The sequence below is a fragment of the Patella vulgata genome, chromosome 2, assembly GCF_932274485.2.
Source record: "Patella vulgata chromosome 2, xgPatVulg1.2, whole genome shotgun sequence".
In the NCBI taxonomy this organism is placed as follows: Eukaryota; Metazoa; Mollusca; class Gastropoda; family Patellidae; genus Patella; species Patella vulgata.
The window spans coordinates 64,009,860-64,034,591 of NC_065880.2; the positions used below are offsets into that span (position 1 = coordinate 64,009,860).

The 24,732-nt window shown below is 33.4% G+C and overlaps 1 protein-coding gene across 1 annotated transcript; it reads left to right on the forward strand.

Moving 5' to 3' along the window:
- The first annotated feature begins 7,809 nt into the window (after nucleotides 1-7,809).
- LOC126812587 (uncharacterized) lies at nucleotides 7,810-21,091 on the forward strand. Its single transcript, XM_056099184.1, has 10 exons — nucleotides 7,810-8,233; nucleotides 12,884-12,999; nucleotides 13,642-14,766; nucleotides 15,611-15,797; nucleotides 16,064-16,240; nucleotides 16,895-17,041; nucleotides 17,310-17,498; nucleotides 17,950-18,058; nucleotides 18,240-18,393; nucleotides 18,540-21,091. The coding sequence occupies exons 6-10, from the start codon at nucleotides 16,949-16,951 to the stop codon at nucleotides 18,694-18,696; spliced, it is 702 nt and encodes a 233-aa protein (XP_055955159.1). The 5' UTR covers nucleotides 7,810-8,233; nucleotides 12,884-12,999; nucleotides 13,642-14,766; nucleotides 15,611-15,797; nucleotides 16,064-16,240; nucleotides 16,895-16,948; the 3' UTR covers nucleotides 18,697-21,091.
- The last annotated feature ends 3,641 nt before the right edge of the window (nucleotides 21,092-24,732 follow it).

Genomic DNA, 24,732 nt, shown 5'->3' on the forward strand with positions numbered 1-24,732 from the left:
AAACATACATTTCAAGTTTAAACCAAATCGGATAAAAATGGTGACCTCTACAGTGTTCACAAGCTAAAAACGTGATTTTTCGTACAATCAGGGGCCATAATCCATGAAGTTACAGTCCGATACATGCCAAGGAACCGAGATCTTAGTGTGATAAACCTATATTTCAATTTTCATTGAAATTGGATAAAAATGGTGACCTGTAGAGTGTTCACAAACAATTGTGGACGGACGGACGGACAGAGGCGACGACAATATACGTCCACATGAAAATGTGGGCGTATAAAAATTGCACATTGTGTCAATATGTTCAAGTACTAAATGCCTAACAAAGAAGTTATACACCATTCCAAAATCAGAACTCTCACCTGTCAATCTGATTAAAACACAGATCCTATTTCGTTTCGTTTTTATAGTTCAAAATTACGTTTTACTTGTCTTTACTACACTAGGATCTGGAAGAGTTGTTATCATTGACGTGTTCTGAATAGTCTGTTACGGCGTGTTTTGCACGGAACTGTGGGTAATCCACTAGTAACACTAATACTGATTGGTTAATCAAAATGTCTGACGTCTTCGTCTCACTTGCCGCTCGTATGACCTCTGACGTGACCTATCGCAACAACCGGTCAGATCTTCATGTAGTAGAGGCCATCGAAAGTATAAAAAACCGAAACGAAATATAGATCTGTATTTTAATCAGATTGCTCACCTGTAAATTGTATTATATATTTGGGAATGTAGGTTAAAGCATATAATTAAACATTTAGATTAACTGAATCGAAAAAGACTAATATTTTCTAACAAGGAAGTTCCATTCCTTCAAAAATTCTCGGATATATGCATTTCCTTTATTTTGGCGATATCTGGAGCTAAGTTATTGTTTCCGTTGGATTTCAATGCTTTGTCGACTTGGTTGCGATAAAATGCGAATTTCGCAAGAATAAAAGATAGTTTGCCAGGCAATGAAACATACGTCAACAACAGCTAAATCGCCCGGCAATCGACAAGGGTTGTCGCTTATTTGTTCTTTTGTAGGTAATAGGAGCATTTACAAGACACTGATATCAATTTCATACTGATCAGGCTCATAACTCTAGAAGTTATTAACAGAAATTATATGACGTCACTTTAAAAAAAAATCTAGATCCAAAATCAAAATTTTACTCACAACCATCTATTGCAAATCGTGAATGGTTTGCAAAAATACAAAAATACGAATTGTAGGAGGAGATGGATTTTGAAGTGTGAAATACGTTTTCAAAATGGTGGCACTATCGGTGAATTGTAAGTCGGTGACATTACTCTAAAAAGTTGAAAGACGGCTCCTATTAACAATTTGTTTCAAATAAGGCAAAATTAAAGTTGAAAATCTGACCTCGTTTTCAAAAGGGAGATAATAGGAATTTTTTTGATAACATTTTTAGCTTAATCCACCTATTTGTTACGGAAATGAAATGAAATGGGGTTTAACATCCTACTGTTCTGCTCCGAACTGGGCTAATGAAGACGGGTATACGCCATACAGTGTGCGATGAGGGAAATTTTGCCCAAACAGCGGCCTACTCGTATATCGAATTCCAGCTGTCAAAGGATCTTTTATGTGCACGCCAATGTGTACTCGGGGACCTCTTGGTTTTTCGCCCCTCAGAACGATTAGATAGCTGTCCTTGTCAGGCTCTCCATCCTGCATCACTGACAAGGGGGAACCACGCCGGAAAACCTGGATGAACTTTCTCGGCCAATACAGGGATCGAACACCCGACCTCCAGGCTAGCGAGCCAGCGTCTTACCCACCGTGACCCCCATATTTGTTACAGATTCTGAAAGTATCAAGTTGAAATCTTTAAAAATAAAAAAGTTACGCTCAGAATTTTCACCGATTTCAATTTTAAGCTTAAAATTACGCCAAACGCATGTGAGGTAGAAACCACATTCTATAGGAAAAAACTTGTGAATTACGAACACCTACCAATTGTTGAAAACCGCATTAAAACTCATTGAAAAAAAACCCAAACAATTGATGTCTAATATTGATCTATTTTAGTTATTTGTTCGGCTTTTGAATTAATTACATTTTAGATGTTATAGAGTTTAAATCTGTAGAGTATGTACTTTTTCCAAAAACGCGAGGACAAAAATAACTAGACTTCTCAAAGTGACAAATTTGAAAGTTTTTATATTACATTATCACACAATTATAAATCAATTACAAATATCTAGTATAGTAATGTGCATTGCTGACCTTGACTTCATAAATTAGAAGAACAAAAATGTAAACGTGACAGAGAAAATTCTGCCTGGAAATCGGCACTCTGGCCTACTCTTATTTCGAATTCGAACTGCCAAGGGTTCTTTTACGTGTCCGCCAATGTGTACACGAGACCTCGATTGTTTGTCCCATCTTAACGACTGGTCATTTTTTGGTTGTCAGACCCTCCGTCCTGCACTTCTGACAAGAGGAAACTATGCCGAAAAACGAATTATTAAAATCCCTCAAAAAGTCCTGTTTTTTTTTTGGGGGGGGGGGGGGTTAAGTTGCACAGAATCTTTGTTTACAAACATATGTTGACAAAACTTTCCGAATAAGCCAAAAGGACTTAATCAAACAATAAGAATCAACATTTCACCTGTTTAAAAAAAGAGTTTTATGACGTCACTTTAAAGGAAATCTATGTAAAATATCAAAATATCAGCGAATGATTGCTAATAGTAGGCTAAATGGTTTCCAAAAATATAAAGAAATTGAAAATCGAATAAGAATTGTAGGAGCAGATAGATTTTTTAAGACAAAAAGTAGGTCAGATGGACTACAGAATTAAACTCTATACAATCGTGATTGAATAACTAAAAATTATAACAGGAAGTGACGTCATGGAAGAAAATAGACCAATATTAGACATCAAGAGAGAGAGAGAGAGAGAAATGGGGTTTAACGTCCACTCGACACAAACTAGGTCATTTCGGGACTAACATATGGATTAATTTTATTTCAATAATTCGCTTGCGCGTAGGGGTCTTTAGCAGTGGGAGGAAACCGGAGGACCCGTAGAAAACCCACGAGGTTGTCCAGGCGACCCTACTCCTTGTCACGTACAACCGGGGATTCGAAACCACGCCAGTCGACTCAATGACAGACTTTATGATACAGCGCGCGCACGCTAACCATTCAGCCATCCAACCCCCCATTAGACATCAAAGGAAACTTTGTTTTTCAACCAATTTGAATGCGTTTTTCATCAATTTTTAACAGTTCGTATTTCTCAATTTTTAGGCTGGGGCATTGTGGCCTCTATGACGCATGCGTATGGCCCAATTTTAAGATCAAAAGTGAAAATTCTGAGCGTAACATTGTTATTTTTAAAGATTTCGAATTGAAACTTTCAGAATACATTACAAATGGCTGGATTAAGCCAAAAATGCCAAAAAGATGAGTTCCGCTTTTCAACTTCTTTAATTTTGCCTTGTTTAAAAATGTTTGTCCATCAACTTTTGAGAGTTAGCTCATAAAGTTAAAATTCACCGGAAGTGCCACCATTTTGAAAATGTAAACCAATCTTTAAAATCCTACTCGTGCTACATTATTTATCCAATTTTCAATATCGTCATATTTTTGGAAGGCATTCTTAATTCGCAATCCGACCGGCGCTTTTAGAATTTTTATATTTCACCTAGATTGTTTTAAAGTGACGTCATAAAATTGAAGTTTTTTAAATTGTGCAAGACTTTAAAATCAGGTAAAATGTCAATGGCAACCAATAGATTGAATCATTTGGTGCATATTCTGAAAGTTTTATCAAAAACACAAATGTAAACAATTATTCAGTGCAACTTTTAATGTGATAGATTATGGCGCAGCATCTTTAATATTGGTTATGTTTACTTTAAATGTTTACCAAAATATGCGTTTTGGGCTTCTACAGTGAAAATAAGTCATTTCCGTATATAATTGTTTGCCATCGAATTTATATTACTGGACCAGTTAGTCTACGTAGCCCAGTAAGCATGCATTTCGTCTCTATTTTATGAAGTCACGAAGTCAGTTGATCGAGTAATAGTGGGGCGGCTAAGAAAGAATTTTTGGTAGAATCGTGCATTTTGGGTTAAAAGCATGAAACTTGGCACACAGATGGTGGTCGTTACGGCGATTTTTCTCAAAATGGCCGCCAATTTATTGAAATACATATATATCTTTAGAAGTATACATTGTAGAACCATGATCTAGGTGTCTAAATGTATTGCTCTAAGGTCAACCAAGCCAACGGACACAAAAACATAAGATATAATCAATTACATCAAACACCACATTCAAAATAAATTAAAAGCATATTTTGTTTAAACTTAAAAATAAATAAATATTGGAAATAGCTTTTCAAGCTCATTTCACTCTTTGATATGGTTTATTATATGTAATTTAAAATGTTTTCAGTGTCACTGAACTTAAAATTAATCTAAATATGAAGAGTTTCCAAAATCCAAGATGGCGGAAATTCAAAATGGCGGCCAGAATTGCCCTAAAATGGTCGATTTTTTGGATAATCGTCATTTTTAGGTTGATATGGCTAGTGATATGCGATTTAAAGGGTTTTCTGTGTCACTGAACTTAAATACAACCTCAAAAGAAGAGTTTCCAAAATCCAAGATGGTTGAAACTCCAAAATGGCGACTAGAATTTCCCTAAAAGGAAAGATTTTTCAGATAATCGTCATTTTTTTGGTTTTGTATGGCTTGTAATAATGTTCTTTATTAGGTTTTCAAAGTCAATGAATTTGAAAATAACCTCAGAAATGAATTTTGAAAATGAATATTACCTCAAAAATGAATTTTGAAAATGAATATTAAATCAAAAATGAATTTTGAAAATGAATATTAAATCAAAAATAAATTTTGAAGATGGTAGATGATTGCTTAAAAATAAAAAGGGACAATTGTGAATTTTCCTCTTGGATTGGCTTGTAATAGCAAAGAGTAGTAGTTATTTTGATGGTAACTGGAATTGTTATACTGGATCTCACATAAACAAGATTTAATATTATTCCAGCGAAACAATGAGGCATATATATATCCAGTTGTTACGAATTTATCTATTGTTTATTCAGAATTGGTTCAAAAAAGTGGTTCAGTGAGTAAGACTCGCCAAGAACTAGGTCCGGGGTTCGATCCCTATGTTTGCTGAGAAAGTACCTCAGGATTTTCCAGGATACAGCACGGGGGCTTCTCAAGAAAACAGGTTTATATGTACACGTTGACGTGCGCATAAAAGAACCCTAAACAGTTGGAATTCGAAATAAGAGTAGGCGATAGCACTACTGTCTGGACCAATTTTCCTCATAGCACACTGCTTGACGAATAACAATATTCATTAACTTTGTTAGTACAGAGCAGTAGGACATTAAACCCCATTGCACCATTTCTGGTTCAGAAGACTTATGCCCGGAAACCGTTTGTGGTATCAACTAGACAGATGGATTCATATTTGTCAGTCATGTATTTCACAAAGTGAAAACTGTAAAATGAATCATCAAAGTCTCTATGTCCGGCAACTTTTGTGGTATAGTCTAAATATGGTATCCACAGATCATTTTCGTCTGTAATGTATTGCACACCAAGTTCTAAGTTTAAAAATAATCATCACAAAAATAATTTGAAATGCATTTACGAATAGTATTGTTATCCCAAAAGTCATCCCCCACGATTTCCTCTTTTCTAATCTGTTGTTATTACATGTAGAACTTGTTGTGAAATACGTCACTGACGAAAATGACCTATGGATACCACATCTAGACTCTACCACAAAAGTTACTAGACACAGAGTCTTCGATGCAAAAACGGATCACATCACCATTTCTGAACGAATAGGAGAACTTAAATTCTTAACAACTGCATACACCATAAATGATTCTCACTCCGGTAAAACGGTGCAAAGACAAAGGGGATGAAATTACAAATGCCTCAGTTGGCCCCGTTGTATTTTTATGGGGTGGGGGTGGAGGGTCGGAATAACCAGATATTTTCTCCAAAGAATGTGTCAATCATTAGCATCATATGTTCTTATGCATAAAACAATTAAACTATATTTACTGTGTCTTAAGGTTAAATTCTTTGAAATTCTAATTAGCTTACTGGTAAGTTCTGCACATGGTTAATTGACTGACAGGTAGATTCCTGAGTCTGGTCAATTTCACTTTGCTATCATAAATCAATCCAATAGAAAGATTGATGATTGTCCCTTTTTTTTCTGAAACAATCATCTACAATTATCAAATTCAGTGACTTTTATATTACATATAACAAACCATATCAAAGTGTGAAATGACTTTTATCTGAAAATCGGCCATTTTAGATAAATGTTGGTTGCCGTTTTGAATTTCCGCCATCTTGGATTTTGGAAACTATTTTTTTCTTTAGATTAATTTTAAGTTCAGTGACACTGTAAACCCTTTAAATTATATATTACAAACCAAATTAAACAGTGAAATGACTTTAATCTGACCAATCGGCCATTTTGGGTATATTTTGGCCGCCATTTTGAATTTCCGCCATCTTGGATTTGGGGAAACTAGTTTTAGAGATTATTTTTCAGTTCAATTACAACAAAAACCTTATATATTACAAGCTTGATAATCACCCATCATATCTGGAAATTCAGTTTTCTTTCAATTTTGGCGGCCATTTTTGAAATCAGACAAACCCCAACCGAAAATGACGTAATAGATGAATCTTTTTTCAAAAATCGTGTTCAGCTAGCAATTTCGCCTTTGGAAATTGCTGGCCTGAAATAATTTGTAAAAAAATGTCTTATTTTGACACCCTAGTTATATGTATTTCAATGGATAGGCGGCCATTTTGGAAAAGATGGCCGTAACGACCACCAGGGGGAGCTGCTGAGGTGGATCCACATCCCAAAATAATCAGTAGGGTTGATGCCATCTATGTGCCAAGTTTCATGCTTTTAACCCAAATTGCACGATTTTTTGCTTAACCGCCCCACTATAAGTAATTGTTTGTCATCAAATTTATATGACATATCTTTTGTCTACATGACGTCTTCTTTGAATACCAGTAAAGCTACAGAGAGAGATAGAGAGAGAGAGATGGGGCAACGTCCACACGACACAAACTAGGTCATTTCGGGAAATCAATCTATAACTCAAACTGTATGATTGGGTTGTATAAAAACTATCAAATCAGTTTCGAGAACTGTGTGTGTGAAATAGCTTTATTTAACGTCCGCTTCCACCGAGGTGATATCGCAGACAATTACATGTTATATATACATATAGTGAAATATTTACAATGTGATTAGTGGAAAAAGGATAATTAGGTTTTTATATATACATGTATGTACAGAATACAATAGATAGCAGGACGAGACATAAGATAACAGGTGCAAAGAATAAAGAAGTGCCAGTAGACATTGACAAACAGAAGAATTTGTGACAAAACAGACATGGATATAGCGTGCACCAAGCTCAAGGTCAGTTAACTCTGTAATTACGTTTGACCGTAACTTTATTTTTATTGGCGGATGGTGTAACTTGACGGGAGATGTTCGGGAGAATGTTGGGCCTGTGGAATAAGACAATTGGACCCGTATCAGGTGAGTGGAACGATTTTTTTCTAGAATTTTAAAAAATTCAAATATTTTCCATTTCTTTACGTAGGGATATTCCAACATAATTTTACGATTTTATGACACTTTAAAGAATATTCTATTCTTTAAAGTAAATTAAAGAAAATAAAGTAAAAAAAAATAAGATAAATTAAGAATGCAAAATATAAAGAAAATAAACCTTATACCTTGCGAAGGTATAAAAATAAAAACAAAGACAACCTTAAATCTATTTTTGGACTAGATGATCTTTGTAGTATCTAGTGGTCTTTCTGGGGTTGAGAAGTCTTTTTGGAGTCTTAGCTAGGCTACTTTATCTGAGATAAATTTAGTCGATAGCTTTGGAGCTATATAGAAATATATACTGACGGGAATGTCCACCGTATGACGTCATCGCGTTATGTTATGTCACAGCTGGGTTTGACGCCTGCTTGCATTTGCCACTTCCGGTTGCTGTCAAAATGCTGAGAAACCGTGGCCTCTCCTTCCATGGACTTCCAAGAAACAACCCTGAGTGGAAATCAGAATTATTACGCATCATAAAATCAACTAGGGAGGATCGTGTGAACATCGACAGACTAACCATTTGCTCAAGACATTTTGAAGATGAGTGCTTTTTTACCGGTAAGTGGAGTAGGCCTAGTCGGTGACTATACTAGCCTATAGGCCAAAATCAAAAACACACTTTTATGGATAACAATTACTAATAAATAAATAAAAATGAGAAAGATATGAATATAAGCCAATTCTAATATATACGATTATACACCTTTGTTACATCAATAGCTTGTTATAGCTAATCATGCTCACTCACCTTGCATTCCATTGGATAGTTCGCACTGATGTTTGTATATTTATATTCATATCTTTCTCATTTTTATTTATTTGTGTATATGCTTGATAACGACTTGTGAAACCTTGTTGAAACGTCGCAGTGAAATAAACCATAGTAATTGTTATCCATAAAAGTGTGTTTTTGATTATGTTCCAATTACTAAATGCCATTCAAAGAATATACTATAGGCCCTATACCTATAGTATTTGTAAGTCGATGACTATAATATAGGCCCTATAGTTGCAGTAATAGTATGGGCCTAAATACTAAATGTAATTGTAAACAAAAAAATTTTAGCAATCGGAACTCACGGATTCGTTAAAATCTTTTGATGTTGGCTGCCTAATTTTGATGTTCACTGAAATAGCGTTTTAAATTCAATATATTATTATTATTATCAGTTCGATGATACTGATAGAACTGGCACTTGTTTAATACCGGTAATGTAAATAAATACTAATTAATAGTAATAGGCAGCTTTTAGTAGTAATATGTAGGCCTAAGGCTCATCTTATAAGTTATACTTTATTATAGGCCTAGTATACTGGCAGTACATTGGCAGATCATTTTATATTTTGAATTATCAATTCATCAATGATAAAACTGACACTTGTTTAAGAAGGCTATTATTCATTCATGTACCGTACCAATTTACACTAAAATTAGGAAATATTTTTGATATAGAGATAATACTTCAAAACACCTTTATTTTTATTTTTCTAATACTTCAAATAAAATGTTCTACAATTTAATTTGCAAAAGGAAAAAGGTTATATTGCGAGCTAACTAACCTGCACCTCTGTGCCACACACAGGCCTACGGTATAGGCCTATCTATAGTATGATTAATAAAATTAGATGTTGCATTTTATTATCAATTGCATGGTATATTAGAACAGTTTTAAAAATCTTGTTTATATTCAAATGTGCATTTTTTTAATAAATTCAGCTTTGTTTGTATACTTTAGTTGATAAAGATGTAAATATCCCTACAAAATTCTTTTCCAATCTAGGCCTAATTAATAATTTTAGAAAATGGCCATTTATTTATTTTAAGTCCCTCTGTCATTTAATTTTATAAATGCAGACACCCCCCCCCCCCCAAAAAAAAATAAAAAAAATACACATACTTTATTTTTTCAGCTTGCACAACTGGAAAAAAGTTTACTTATATAAATCCACCCCAATGTAAGCAATTATTTCATAGTCTTTTTGATCTAGGCTTTGTTGAGAAATTAAATTAGCTTCAGTAGATATAACAATTATATATAAGGAAAAAGAAAACACTATTAGTATTAAATAAAAAAGGAATTATTACTTTAGTTATCAATGAAAAGGAATTTTTGTTCTAAAATAGATGCTTCCAGGAATCCTGTACATTAAAAGATTTACAAGAGTTGATAAAGGCAACTTCATCCTTGATATCTGATATTTCAATGTTGGCCACACCAATTTGATTTTCTGTTCTTCGGGCTTCGATATAAAAATAAATAGCTAATTAAATCATGTGAAAGATGTTTTTTTTTTAAATTTAGAACTATGAGCTTTTGAACTGAACAACCAAGTACTTTTGGTGTTTAAATAGATGTATGTATTTTTCCAGAAGAACCAAATAAATAAATATAATGAACGTCCATTTCTATAGCGCCAAAACTCTGCAAAAATTGTGTTCATAGTGCTTGACAAAACATACCTACACGAAGTCTTTAGCTCTAAGTTATAACTTGTTTGAAACAGATGAGTTTTTAAAAATTGTAAGGCACTACATTTATCTCATCATGTTGTTTATATGAATATATGATTACGGTATCCAATATCATTCATGTCATTAACATTTAACTTGTTTGCATACTTGACAAATTAGCCTATAGATCTAGTCAAATTTTTTTTGCAGAATTACTTCGTGTAACCGGGGTAAAATATTTACATGCAGTAATTAACAAGACTGTTTTGTTAGGGGTTTTTTTAAAAAAAAAAAAATTAAAACACGTTATCCAAGCGAGAACCAAAATATATTTCTTTATGTCCTAAATTAAAATAATACAATAACAATAGACATAAATTTGAAGGGGAATTATGTAAGATTTAGATAAAGAGTTGGTCGTTCTCGCTATTAACTATAACATTTCAAAAATAGATAATGCAAATTGAATATATTGAAAATTTACCACCATACCGTTCTAATCTATTTAAAATCTGAGCAATCAGATGGCATCGAGAGTTGATTATGGTCTTTTCATGTTAATAAATGTCTAATTGATAATTTACATAACATTTAAGGCCCAAAGAAAGACCTGCAATAAGCAGATTTAGCTCTTACATAATGCCTGTTTAACATTTAAAAATGCATCTTTAATTAACAATACTTAAATGTATTATTAAATAAAGCGATCAGACAATGTTAATGTTACATAATTGGATGAATGATTATATAATTTATAGGCACCTTATTAGATTGAAATACCAACTCTTTCTTCCTCAACTGATAAGATTAAATTATTTAAATCAAAAAATGAAACAGCCTAATATTATTGTTAAGATTAACTTATTTAATTGAAACAAAAATTGTAGGTTATAATTTTAATGATTAATTTAATTACATGGAACTGTAAACCCACATCCTTAAATATCGACCGGCAGCTATTTTTAAATATTAAATTTTCTCCAGAACCGTGTTATTTCCTGAAAAGCCATACATCTCAGCATTGTAACAAAACCAACATTATCAATATCGGAGCAAAATTGACTGAATTCTGTAACACCAACTGGCAGATCCCTTTTTCGCGAAAATTGGTCATTTGGCTTCAATTCTCAACCTATTTAACCATCAACATAACCATACAAACACATTACACATAGCTTGAATGGTTTATTTTCTATGTTTGAAATACATAAAATTAAATAATTATGCTTAATTCAACTATACAAAATTAAAATCAATAATGATATAATACAATCAAACAATTTAAACCAAATCCCTTGTTGATTATTAAAATAAAACAAATAAAATAATGAAAATAATAATATCCCCTCCCCCCCCCCCCCAAAAAAAATATGAAATAAAAAAATAAAAAAAAATATAAATAAATAGATACATAAAATAAAATACTTTATCAATATATTAGTGTCTAGTGTCTCAATATTTATACCCCCTCCCCCCACACACACAATATGAAAAGAAGTAAATAACATAAATAAAACATACAATTATTGATCAGTATCACAATAAATCAACATGTAATATATTTGCTTCACAAGCTGGCACTCCCCTAGGCCCCTAGGTAGCAAACAAAAGACAGGTAGGCTACCACCAGGCAGTACAGTACAGTTCTGCTGAAAATACAAAAGATTTTTAAAAAATTGTGTAATTAAAAGCTATAGCCAGCACAGCCATGTTATTATTCATACCAAACTGTATTTTATATATTTACGATTTATTAATGATCTGCAAGTATTATTTTACAAATTAATGAATTGAAAACTCTATTTTGCCGATTTTTAAAAGTAGGTCAAAGCTGTCAAACTTTGCCTTAACTGGGCAACACACGTGTCGAGATTTTCATGAAATGTAATACTTATTTATAATACAATATAATATCAAAATTATAAGATATTCATTTTTATTCTTACCTCGAACATTCCTTCTATTTCTCGTTTCCATTTAACCAGATGATGCCACATTTAAACTACAAGAATGCGCTAAATAAAAATATCGCTACTGGGCCTATCGTAAACAAACAGCGAGAACAGCTAGAAGACCGGAAGTGATCAACCACCTTTGTCGCCGTTTCACGCGTTTCGCAACATAACGTCGAGAATTCATGAGTCGGCAATCATACGGTATTATCTATGTATAGGCCCAGCCCTATTACTAGTATTACAGTACTTTATGAATTATAGAGCAGTGACACATATAATATTTTTTTTTTAGATATTATTTATTCGATTGGATTAATACAAACATAATCTTTGATAATGAAGTCCCATGTAGAATTCTGTTATTGGATTGCATCATCATGTTATAAAATATAAGGCTAAGTGAACAAAACTAAAGAATTATGATATTGATTGAAAGATATATCTTTACAAGTTTATAAGTACGTAGGTCTGTCAAGGGTCGAACTTGGACTCTGACCTTTGGACGATTGAGCATGGTTTAGTTCGAAAAAAAAATTGACATCTATATATATGGCCTAAATCTGCAGAGATAAATGTTTTATGAATGGGGTGCAGGAAAGGTGAATCAAGCTGGTTTCGTTTTCTTGTCATGTCAGATATTCTTCACCACCACGGGGGCCCAGGGAAACCCATCAATTGGTCTGAGGGCAGAGGACTACCAATAATACAGGTTTAATTATCATTATAAATTGTTTCTAGACAACAACATAGCTTAAGCAATGTACAAAAGCTATCCTAAAATTGTTTATATTTATATTACAGCTACTACCTGCAGTACTGGAAAAATAAGAAGACAGTTAAAACCTGGAAGTTTACCCACTCTTCATCTGCCTCAAAAGACTATAATAACACCAAAATTACCTGCCAGGAAACCACCCGTAAGTGTAATATGTATTTCTTTATATGTATATTTCCATAAAGATTTTCTTTATCTGATAATAAAGGCCTATATCAAATAAAATATTTGTATCCAAAACAAGGGATTGATGTATATATGTTCATATGACTCGATGAGACCCCATTTCATTTAATTTCTTTGAAATGAGGTAATATTTACACCCCCAGTAAAAAATTAGTCTTGTCACATTGGGAATAATTGCCATGCAAGAGTGCATCTAAATAGGCCTAATGTGAAATGCTAGAAATTGTGAGAATCTGATTCTTGCAACAATTTGACTATACCATTATCTATACTGTTTAATTATGAAATTGAGCAGGCATTATGTAAGAGTTAAATATGCCTTTACTGGTCTTTCTTTAGGCCTTTAAATGTTATATGAATTATTAATCAGACATTAATTAACTTACAAGCCCATAATCAACTCTCAATGTCATTTATATATTTTTTTTAAACTACAAGTTTAACAAGAATTGTCAGCTCTCAATCTAATCTTACATAATGTCTGTGTAAGTTACTTGGCTGTTTAATTAATCATTTAATTTTGATGGGTTCACTTTTTTAATTACTAAATTGAAATAGTCTGAAATATTCTAAGTAACTATTATAATTATCTTTACAGAAATCAAGAATTTCATCTTCCGTCTTGTCTTGTGGTAGTTCTACTGGTCCATCTTTCCCATTTGATGCATTGAAAGAATCTACTAAATATAAAATTCCAAATGGATGGTGCTGCGATTCATCTGATCCTGATAAGATTATCCTTGTAAGATTAGGAGGCTGTCAAATTGTTGCCAGTGTATATAAATCGATGAGTTTCACAGTACATCTTAATGATTATCTTATACCAAATACTTTTATAGTTTCAACTAGTTCCATAACATCAATTATTAATTATATAGAAACTCTACATTTTTGTACGGGAATAACATCTCCTGAACTTCAGACATATTCTGAACTCCAGTCAGAAACATCTAATCATTTTCGTCAGTTATTAATGAATTCAACATCTGAAAGTAGTATCAATTATGCAAGTTCTGTCCGCTCTAAACAATGTTTAGGAATCATCTCCAATCATAATAATAAAATACCTAGTACTTTTCTTTGTACAAACTGTCGACAGGTCAAGCGAAATATAGTAAGACGACATAAGCGTGTGATTGGAACCCGCTCATTTAAAATAGTTTCATCCAAAACACCACTTCAACGTGTCAGTAAGGGAATACTGACTAGAGCGCTTAAAGAATCGCGAAAACAATTAAAGAAAGTTAGTAAACATCTAAAATCAATTAAAAAAACAACTTGCCAAGGAATGTATTCCCATTGAAAGAGACATGCACAAATCTCTGTTCAATGTAATGGATAGCAGCTCTGTCACAGATCCTTTTGTAAAGCCTTTTTGGAATGAACAGAAAAGCGCCTTTTCTAAGAAAAACAGAGATCACAGCTGGCACCCAATGATGATCAGACTGGCCATTCTTCTACATTCTCAAAGTTCATATACCTATAGGTCTTTACGAGAGTGTGGAATTTTAAGACTTCCAGGGGAATCAACTCTTCGTGATTTTACAAACTTTATTAAACCTCAACCAGGATTTCATACAGATGTTCTCATAGAAATAAAGGAAGCAGCTGATCAGTTAAAAGAGGAGCAGAGATGGGTTGTCTTGCTGATGGATAAGATGTCTATTAAATCTGATTTGGTATTTGATAGACAGACAGGAAATGTTATTGGTTTCATTAACAAGTAAGTGATATTATGTATTAAAGGACAATGCGGCAAAAGGTTAATTTGGCAGTATGTTGCTTTATGCTCATCCTCTTGAATAACGAATTAACTCAGAAATTATTAATATTCCTATAATTAATATTGACATTAATATTTTCTCAGCCTTAGATCCTTTTATGCCAGGTTTCCACTGTCGTGCGATTCGTTACAATACAATTGTCCCTATCAAGAGCAGGACCTGCTATGTACAGATATGTTCGGATACGTTTCGATACACTCAACGCAATTGCTTCGACTGACCTCATTATATGATTAGATATGATAGAATCCCCACATTACTCCACGATTAAAACCATATAGCACGAATCGTGCCAATGGGAACGTAGCATAAGCAGTATCAAATGACCAACAGTCTTCTAAATTATAAACAGTCTGTTTTAACGGTTTATCTCCTAGGAATGCCTACCTACCTGGATATGAAGGGGTCACTTCAGTCTTCTAAGTTTGAATATTTTAACTTCTAAATGAATGATATTAATAATACTATAAGTGAAATGTTGTCCACTTATACTTTGAAAGTTAATGGTTGGCATAAATAATGGTGGCATGACAGTGATATGTGTCATATACATAATTTGCAAATTTTACAAGTATTTGACTTCTTTTGCTAAAGTCTGAACATATGCCTTGCCAAAATAATTATGTTCCCAAATGAAAAGCCATCTAATTTCTTGTATTTTTAATTGACTGGAATATTGTTTTTCTGGTCTTAAAATTTTAAACTACTGTCGGTTTCTTCACATTCTAAACATAAAATGACTGGAAAATGTTCTTCGTAAATTTGTATCAATATATATTTCAGTGCTAATGAAGGTGGAAGTCTTTCACAGAATGTTGCTACACATTGTTTGGTTTTGATGGTTGTTGGAGTGAATAGCAATTTAAAGTATAGCATTGGATGGTTTCCTACAAAATCAACCACAGCGACTGATTTATATGCAATATTTTGGGAAGCTGTTGCTCATCTTGAGACTTACTGTAATCTGAAGGTTAGTATTAATATGGAAATTTATTGTTAAACTTATTATTAACACTCAAACAAAAAATAAGAATAAGCTTATTAGGTATGCAATGTCACTGAACGAATACACTCCGATTGTAATTGGAAACCCAAGTGAAAGAACATGTACTATGTTGTGTATTACTCAATATGGCATTGTAACAAATAATACCATTTTATTGACACTTATATTTTTCACAAAATAGCTGTATTCTTTTTAAATCAAATTGATGTTAATGATTTCTGTATTTGTAGGTTATAGCTAGTACATCTGATAAGGCATCTTCTAATATGAAATTTATTGGTCTTCATGGAAAGGATGATATAGTATATAAACAACTAATCTATTTTCGCCAGATAGAGAGATATTTTTTCTCTCAGATGCTCCACATCTTTTGAAGACCATAAGGAATAATCTTTCAGCTTCAGGAAGTAAGCAAAATTCAAGATTGTTATGGGTGATCGAGTTCATAGTTTTTGAAAGTAATAGAACTAAAACAGGAGTATTATTACCTAAAAGAATTGTAGTGTGGCATTAGTTGAAATACTTTAGTCTGATCACTTTATATTGGATAACTTTAATTACACTCCAAATATTATTTTCTACCATTAAAGGGGCATGGGGTAAGATTAGATAAAGAGCTGACAGTTCTCGCTACCGGTATAATAATTAAATATACATGTAATGAAAACAGAATATGCTTTACTCTGAACCGAGATATTTGCCATTCAAATTTAGGCAAGCCTCCATCATCAATACTAACGTTAGTATTATAATAAAGAAAGTCTGGATTAGCCATTTTATGTTAATTTATCACAAAATGTATTCAAATCAACTAAGTACCACAGGCTAATGATGGCATCGAGAGTTGATTATGGTCTGGATAAGTTTATTAATGTCTAATTAATAATTTAGATAACGTATCAGGCCTAAAGAAAGACCTGTTATAGGCAGATTTAGCTCTTGCACAATGTATGTTTAAGTTATAAAATTAATTCTATAGTAAAAGGAGACATTCAGTTTGAAATGTACTTTTATTATGAATAGCTTTGTATCAAAATCTAATAGATCCATTGTTTTATTAGAAAAATGGTAAGAACCTCTTATAAAGGCATGTTGTTGATGTTTATGAGAGAGACATGCAAAACGAGTTGAGCAAAGCTACAAAACTGACTTACAATCACGTTCATCTAACATCATTTTCCGTCATGAAGGTGAACCTTGCTGCTCAGGTAAGCTTATTATGTAGATATTAAATACAATACTGAAAACAAGCCTGGAAATAAGGCACCTGTCACTGACAATGTCAGGCACAGATTCAGGCTTTGTCAGACACAAAACCTCTGGTGTCTGTCATTTTGTCCAGCACTGATTAACATATAAAGCAATTATTTCCAGGCCTGACTGAAAACTTAAATATTTTGCCAAAGTACCGGTAATCAAAAATGTGTCTGATTTATGATCATGATTTTATAGTCTCATTATATTTGTGTTTTCCAGGTTTTAAGCAGATCGGTTGGATTGGTTATAGAGGAATATGGTGGTGAAGCAGCTACAGAAACAGCAAAATTCATCAAACTAGTTGACCGTTTTTTTGACTGCTTAAATGTTAGGTCTTTGTATGAAGGTGAAAGAAAAAGGAAACCAGACTTAATGCCATACACAAGCGTGGATGACCCACGATTTCAAGTGAGAAAATTACTATTTTCATTTAATTTGTTTCCAGATACGATCTAGGTATTTATATTTGCCAACTTTTGGAGAGTTCACAAAATTAGTCTTTTTATCTTAAAGATGCATATTATAAGATATAGTTAAAGAGCTGACTGTTCTTGCTACAGATAATGAAAAATATATTACATGTATATTGCATATTTTATTCAAATTACTTCTTTATTCAAATTACTTCTTTCTCAGCAAAGTTTAAACTGTTTGAAGATTTATTATTGAGCCTCAATTTTCCATTTTATCGTAAAATTCTTAAATCTCGCTTCTGTTCAAATCCCTTTAAATCTGGTCTAGAGAGTTGATTATAGGCTTATCATGTAAATAAATGTCTAAATAATTTATATAACATTGGAGGCCAAAGGACTTGAGTAAAGTAATGCATCTTTAATTCTGATTTTTTTTATCTCCATAGTTCTTAACAGAAGACTTTTTGGGTTATCTTAGAGACTTGAAAGATCAAGTTGACAACAGACAAGGCTTCAGCAAAACAGAAAAATCCAAGATGTTCTTATCATATCAATGACCAGTAAGTTTATGTAACATTAATATTATGGAAACTAAACTGTGTCATATCTTTTGGGTTGAGTTTTGTAACTGTGTGTACTATATACCGAATTCATTTTGAAATTTACATATTTTTTAAATTACTGATTATCCAATAAAGATGTATTTCAAATAAAAATACCTATCTTTTTTTTGCAGCAAAAGCTGTTGTTGAAGCCACAAAGTATCTTATTCAACATGGGGTCAAATTTGTGCTGACAAACAAATTCTGTCAGGATCCTGTTGAGGAACATTTTGGCCGACATAGGGCCTTGGGAAGACGGAGTGATAATCCAACCGTATTTGAATTTGGGTAAGTCCTCCCCCACCCACAATATCTCTTTTATTAATGTTCAGCTCAAATGTAATGTATATATCACTAAAGTATATGTCAAGCAACTACAATAACAAGCTGGGGTTTTTTTTACAAAAATATAATGATTTATTTTTAAATTACAGTTACCAAGAAAATAAACTTCGTTTACAAAGAAGTCTAGCTCTTCAAATAAAACCAAATGGAAACGTAAAAAGAAGCAGCAAACAGTATGAAATAGAGATTGATGACACTCCTTTAAAGAAGAAGCGACGCAACAAGACGTCGACAGAAGCTTGTTGAGTCCAACCATGTTCCTGCAAACCCCTCAGCCCTCGTTTTTATACACTCACATTTTCATCTTACGTATATTGTTGTCACCCCTGTCCGTCCATTCACATTTTGCTTGTGGACGCTCTATGGGTCACAATTTTTATTCGATTTTGATGAATAAATGTCTAAATAATATCTTTTATTTCACATGAAATAAATAGAGATGAATGTTTTCATGTTCAGCTTTGACTGGGGCTAATGAAGACAGCATACACCAGCAATAGGCAGATTTGGCTCTTACATTTTTAACTAATAATATTAAAAAATACCTAGAACTACAGTAGTGGGGGCCTCACCGTACAAGTTAGAAACCATTTTGTGGTATCTGTATGATCGTATAGGTTCATTCTATTTGTTGATTGGAATCAAATATCATAATTTTTAAAACATTACAAATCAGACTCATTTGAATAAAATATTTGTTTTGAAGCCTAAAAATACAGTTTTTGCCAAAATGACTTTACTTCCGGTGATACTAAAAATGTTAAATTAGTTTTATAACATTAGGCATCACATGATGAAAATTTTATGAAAATCGAATAATAATTGACACTTTTATGGACCAAAAACCTTCAAAAGTGGGCGTATCCTGCCTGGCAGCCACCAGCCTATTTTTAATTAGTATGTGCCATCTATTTATTTTGGGATGTCAGTAGGGGGGTCATCAGCCTCACTATTGGCTTGTTTTTGATAATCGAAGAATGTATAAGATCTATAGCCGAAAAGTGTGCCTTATGTTTTTAGTACTTGCAATTAGCATTAATATTGTTAATGCCCAAATTTGATGCAGGCATAACTAAAAAAATTTGACTTTTATTGTCACCAGCACCCTTTATTATCAAGCTTTTGTGTCAAGTTTGAAACATAGATGGTAAATAAAATTGTATTTGTTTAGTGACTAATATTTAATTTATCACCCCAAATACCAATAAAGATCATATCTTATGAACAAAATTTACAGTGCAAACTTTAAAATGTGCATTTTAGAGAACTGAAGGATGTTGAGTACTCTAAATTAATTCAAAATGTACAACCTTCAAAATTTATCATTTATTTTGTCATCTTTTTTAAGTCTTTTCGTAGTCCTTTGTTGATTTTGGATTTCTTACCTTTACATTCTCTCACATAATGTTGTATCATGCGCTTACATTTGTGATGTGCTCTTATTAAAAAAAACATGTCTATGCAAAGAATCATACATTCATCTAAATCTTTGTCTGTAAATTGTTCTGTTTCATTGGTAGCATAAAAGAAATCGCTCTTAATTAAATTGTTTGTCATGCAACTGACACGGAAATCTTTCTTTGACAAATTCAGATGTATCTGTTTACCGGGATACATGCGTCTAAACACATCTCTAAACCAATGAAAAAATCTGCAGTTTTATTTGTAATGTGAGTTAAACCCCCTCTATCAAATAATTCAACTAAATCATGTTGATTATTAAAATCAGTGGAACAATATTCACTTTTCATGCAACTGAATATGTCGTAACGATTTTTATAATTGATTTCATTATATTTTTTAAGAAATTTGTGAATGATACTCCCACCAATGTAAACGACAATACTGCTCTCCTCTGAATTCACACCCTGTACGTGAGGGTCATTTTCACTTTGTTTGTCTAAAATATTTTCAAAAACTAGTGCATTAAAAAACTTAATACATAGAAGTATAATAAAATTTCTATCCAAGTTAAAACGTTGAACTAAATCTTGAGATATAGCTGGTATAATGGTATGAAATGTACTCCAGCTCTTTTCAGCACATGACTCTTTATATGAAGAACCAGACTAAAGGAAAAGCATTGGATAAAACTTTTAAGTGTAAAATATCAATTAGGGGAGCCACTGCAATAGAAAATCAATACAAAAAGCATAAATTTACTTGTAAAAAGAAAATTAATGTTCAGTTTATACAAAAGAAAACTATGTGTGGGTGTATAATAATTACATGTGTACAATTTATATATTTGGCAGTTTACATATTTAAGTATGTTATAAAATATATATAAGTATTAAACTAACACATGCTAAATGTATAATAAAAACAATAGAAATATAATAAACATGAAACATGAAAGTAATTTGACCTGTATTTTTTGAATAATAAATCAATATAACATTATCAAGCAAACTGATGTCCATTTAATTAATTACCATTGATATAGATTCTCTATTGATTCAACTGGTAATATTGAGATTATCTGTTATATATGAAGTTGTGATATTGTGAAACCCTATTAATGTTGGTCTTACGAAGTTGTGATATTGAGAAACCCTATTAATGTTGGTGTGATATTGTCAAACCATTGTCAATACATGTATTATCACTGTTACTGACAATATCTCAGGTATTGATTATCTTGTATTAATTATTACATAGAAATACATACTGACAGTATCTATTTCTATGATTATTACTACTAAGGGACAATAATCTGTTATTGTGTGTCTTATTATTTTCATTATGGCTGCTTTTTAACTTTTTAATGGTTTCTACTTTCTTCTTGTTATTAATTACTGGGAGAGAGGCACTACTGCAGGAAGTCGGGGAGTTGCCCCTATCCCTAAGAAGAAAAGAACTAGCGACAAGGTACTGGGCTAAGATCTCGCAACTGGGCGAAAGATCCCCAACCTTTGTCAGTCTAAAAAATACAAGATATGTGAGAGATCCTAGAAAGAAAAGCTTCGGCCAGGGTATCAGAGAAACAATCAAGGAACTGCGACTGGGGGAGCTCGTGATAAATGAACACGACCCCCCAGTGATCGCCCCCTATACCGCCGGTTAATCTAGATCTACTACAGAAAACCGACAAGAAAAACAACCCCACTGCTGCACGTGCTTTCTCTCTAGAACACCTGGAAGACAACTGGCCGTCTGATGACTGGGACCATGTGTACACGGATGGCTCACGCAATCCTGAAAGGGGCACCAGCTCGTTTGGAATATACCTGCCAAACGGGGAACAGGGAATAAGCAGGAAACTGCCCAATAACTGTTCTGTGTACACTGCAGAGCTTGTGGCCATTCGTGACGCTATATCATGGATTTCCCATCAAAAGACTAGTAAGTTCGTCATTCCAAGCGACTCTCTGAGCAGTCTGATTTCAATCCAAAATGACAACTCGGACTGAAGACCAAAAGTCATTTTGGAAATCAGGCAGCTGTACCAGAGGGTTTTAGAGAAGGGAAGCAAAGTAGAACTCATGTGGATTCCATCACAAGTCAACATTAGAGGAAACGAGGAGGCAGATCGACTCGCCAATGAAGGTCTCAAGGACACAGCACCACTCCGCACCATAGACTACAGCACCACGGAAATATACAGTATGGTCAAAAGACACGTCAATTCAATCTGGGAATTAAATCTCGTTGAACTTGACACATACAGATTCCGGCTGGATGACAAGATCTACACAAAGACAACACTCAATCACCCTAGAAGAGATATTTATAGACTTATATCGAAGCTAAGGGTGAAAGAGCGGCTGCGAGACTACAAATACCAAGTCATCATCTGTGAGTGCGGAGAAGAATGTACCGCCAACCATGTCCTGGTAGACCGCGAGGTATACGAGGAGGAGAGAGGAACTAGTGAGAACAATGGAGACCAACAACATACCATTCAACACTAAGAACCTACTCTTCCCGAGACCAGATCTGAAACTGCAAATCTTCGAACAAATCCACGCCCTAATGGACACAGTTGGACTAAGTAGAATAGTGACGTAAGAGGGGGTCACGGTTAGACGGACCCGGCATCTAAACACTAAACTACATAGGGGATTTATACCAAACTGGCAGGATAGTGGAGTAAGGGGGAGTCACGATCAGACGGACTCGGCATCTAAACACTATTCCACCAAAAACAGACACCAAACCTACAGAGTGGAATAGTGGAGTAAGGGGAGGTCACGATAAGACGGGCCTGGCACCTAAACACAAACCCCACAAAGATGACATCTACCAAACTAGCAGGATAGTGGATTAAGGGGGAGTTACGGTCAGACGAACTTGGCACCTAAACACTATTCCGCAAATAAAACTGATACCAAACCCAGAGAGTGGGACAGTGGAGAAAGGGGAGGCCACGATAAGACGGGCCTGGCACCTAAACACTAACCCCAAACGATGACATCTACCAATCCAGAAGCAGACGAGATCATCTACCAAACGATATGTTTTGTATTAAATAAAGGGAAGAACTTCCCACTAAACCAAATCCATGGCCTAAGGCCAAATGGAAAGATTGCAAAATCATTCTAAAAAACAGGAATCGGCTTCGGCTCTCCTATGTCTTGTCTGCGATATCACTTATGTGGAAGCAGACGTTAAACACCAAGAACGAACGAACGGATATTTATCATTAACGTAAAAATGTGACCTGTATGCATTACGAAACATTGTTATTAAATAATAGAGAAGTAGTTATATCCATATATATACCTTGTGTTGTGTTTTGTTATAAATGGTTAACCGTGCTTCTAGATGTCATTTAAAGAATATAATAGACAAAGAGCTGACAGTTCTCGCTATAATAGGGAAATAAAATAGATAATGAAAACAGAAAATGCTGAAAATTTTAGCCAAATTGCTTCACTCTGAACCAAGTATATTAACGATTTAATTTTCAGATACCCTCGGTCATCATTACTGATTATCATTACTACAGTAACTTTGGTTCTATAAGTAAGTCTTGATTATCCATATTTACGTTAAATTATCCATCACAAAACGATGCAGGGATTCGATACGGGTTTGAATGAACAGGTAGACAGGTATTCAAACAAATTTAACATCCTGTGAGGCTTTATCCAAGATTAAAATTAACAGGTTATTATTGGCATGGTACGATGTAGTCTTTACACTTTCCAAACAAAATGGTACAAAACACAAGGGTGGCTTTCTCTTCACTTTCTGAGATATATTAACTGTAATTATCTTTTGGAACTCATCATAACTAAACGAAAATGAAAAAAAAAAATGAAATGAAAGTTAAAGATTGGAACTATAAAGGCTAACAAATAATTTGTGAATAAAATTCTGAAAATATATTATTACCATGCAGTATCTGCACAGAAGAAAATGACGGATTTGTTGATGTTATGTTACTGGCTATTTTCTGTAACCGATCAGATGATATAGGCCTATAATTTACTACAGCAGTAGACCTCTAGAAATGAAATTTGAAATGTTAATTTTACCTATACTATATAGTATATCTTACTAGGCCTTCTGATAATAAAATAAATTAAATAATTAGTAAAATTATACTTCATGGGTAGGCTACCATAACAATCATACAATGTTTATCATGACACGTGTATAGTATATGTTTTTGGGCCTACCTGTTTACTTATTGTACTGGTTGTGGTTAGTTGATTTCCACCATCATCGTTTACTGCAGACTCCACAAACTCAGAGAAAAATTCCTGTGACAATAAATAAACAGAAGAATTTATATAGACTAGTTACACTCGCAAAAAAGGGAGGGGTGTAGGCCTATGTTTTTTTATGAATATGGCGGTACAGAGAAAAATTACGAACGGCACAATATTTACATTAAAAATGCCTAGGCCTATCTTAGTAGTAGGCTACTATGTGAGATGTCTACTACATGTAGTACTTGTAGTACTAGTATCTGAGACGTCTCGTTTAATTACGAACAACACGATTTTACATTATAATTCATTCATTTAAAACATAATTATATAATATCTGAGACGCCTCGATGTTATTAAGAGCAAATGGGTAAACTTTTCATACATAACTTTACCTCGATCACCCCGTCTAATTCCAGAAAATAATTGGTGTCCATACAGGACTGGATTATAACGGAAGTCACTTATGCAAAGAACTTTTTGCGCAGGCGCTGCACAACATAATACAACGTCATAACGGTAAATACGTCAGGTGGACATTCCCGTCAGTATATATTTCTATGACTAAACTAATACTACCGATGTGGCTAGAGCTAACCCCAAGCACTCACAATTTATATAA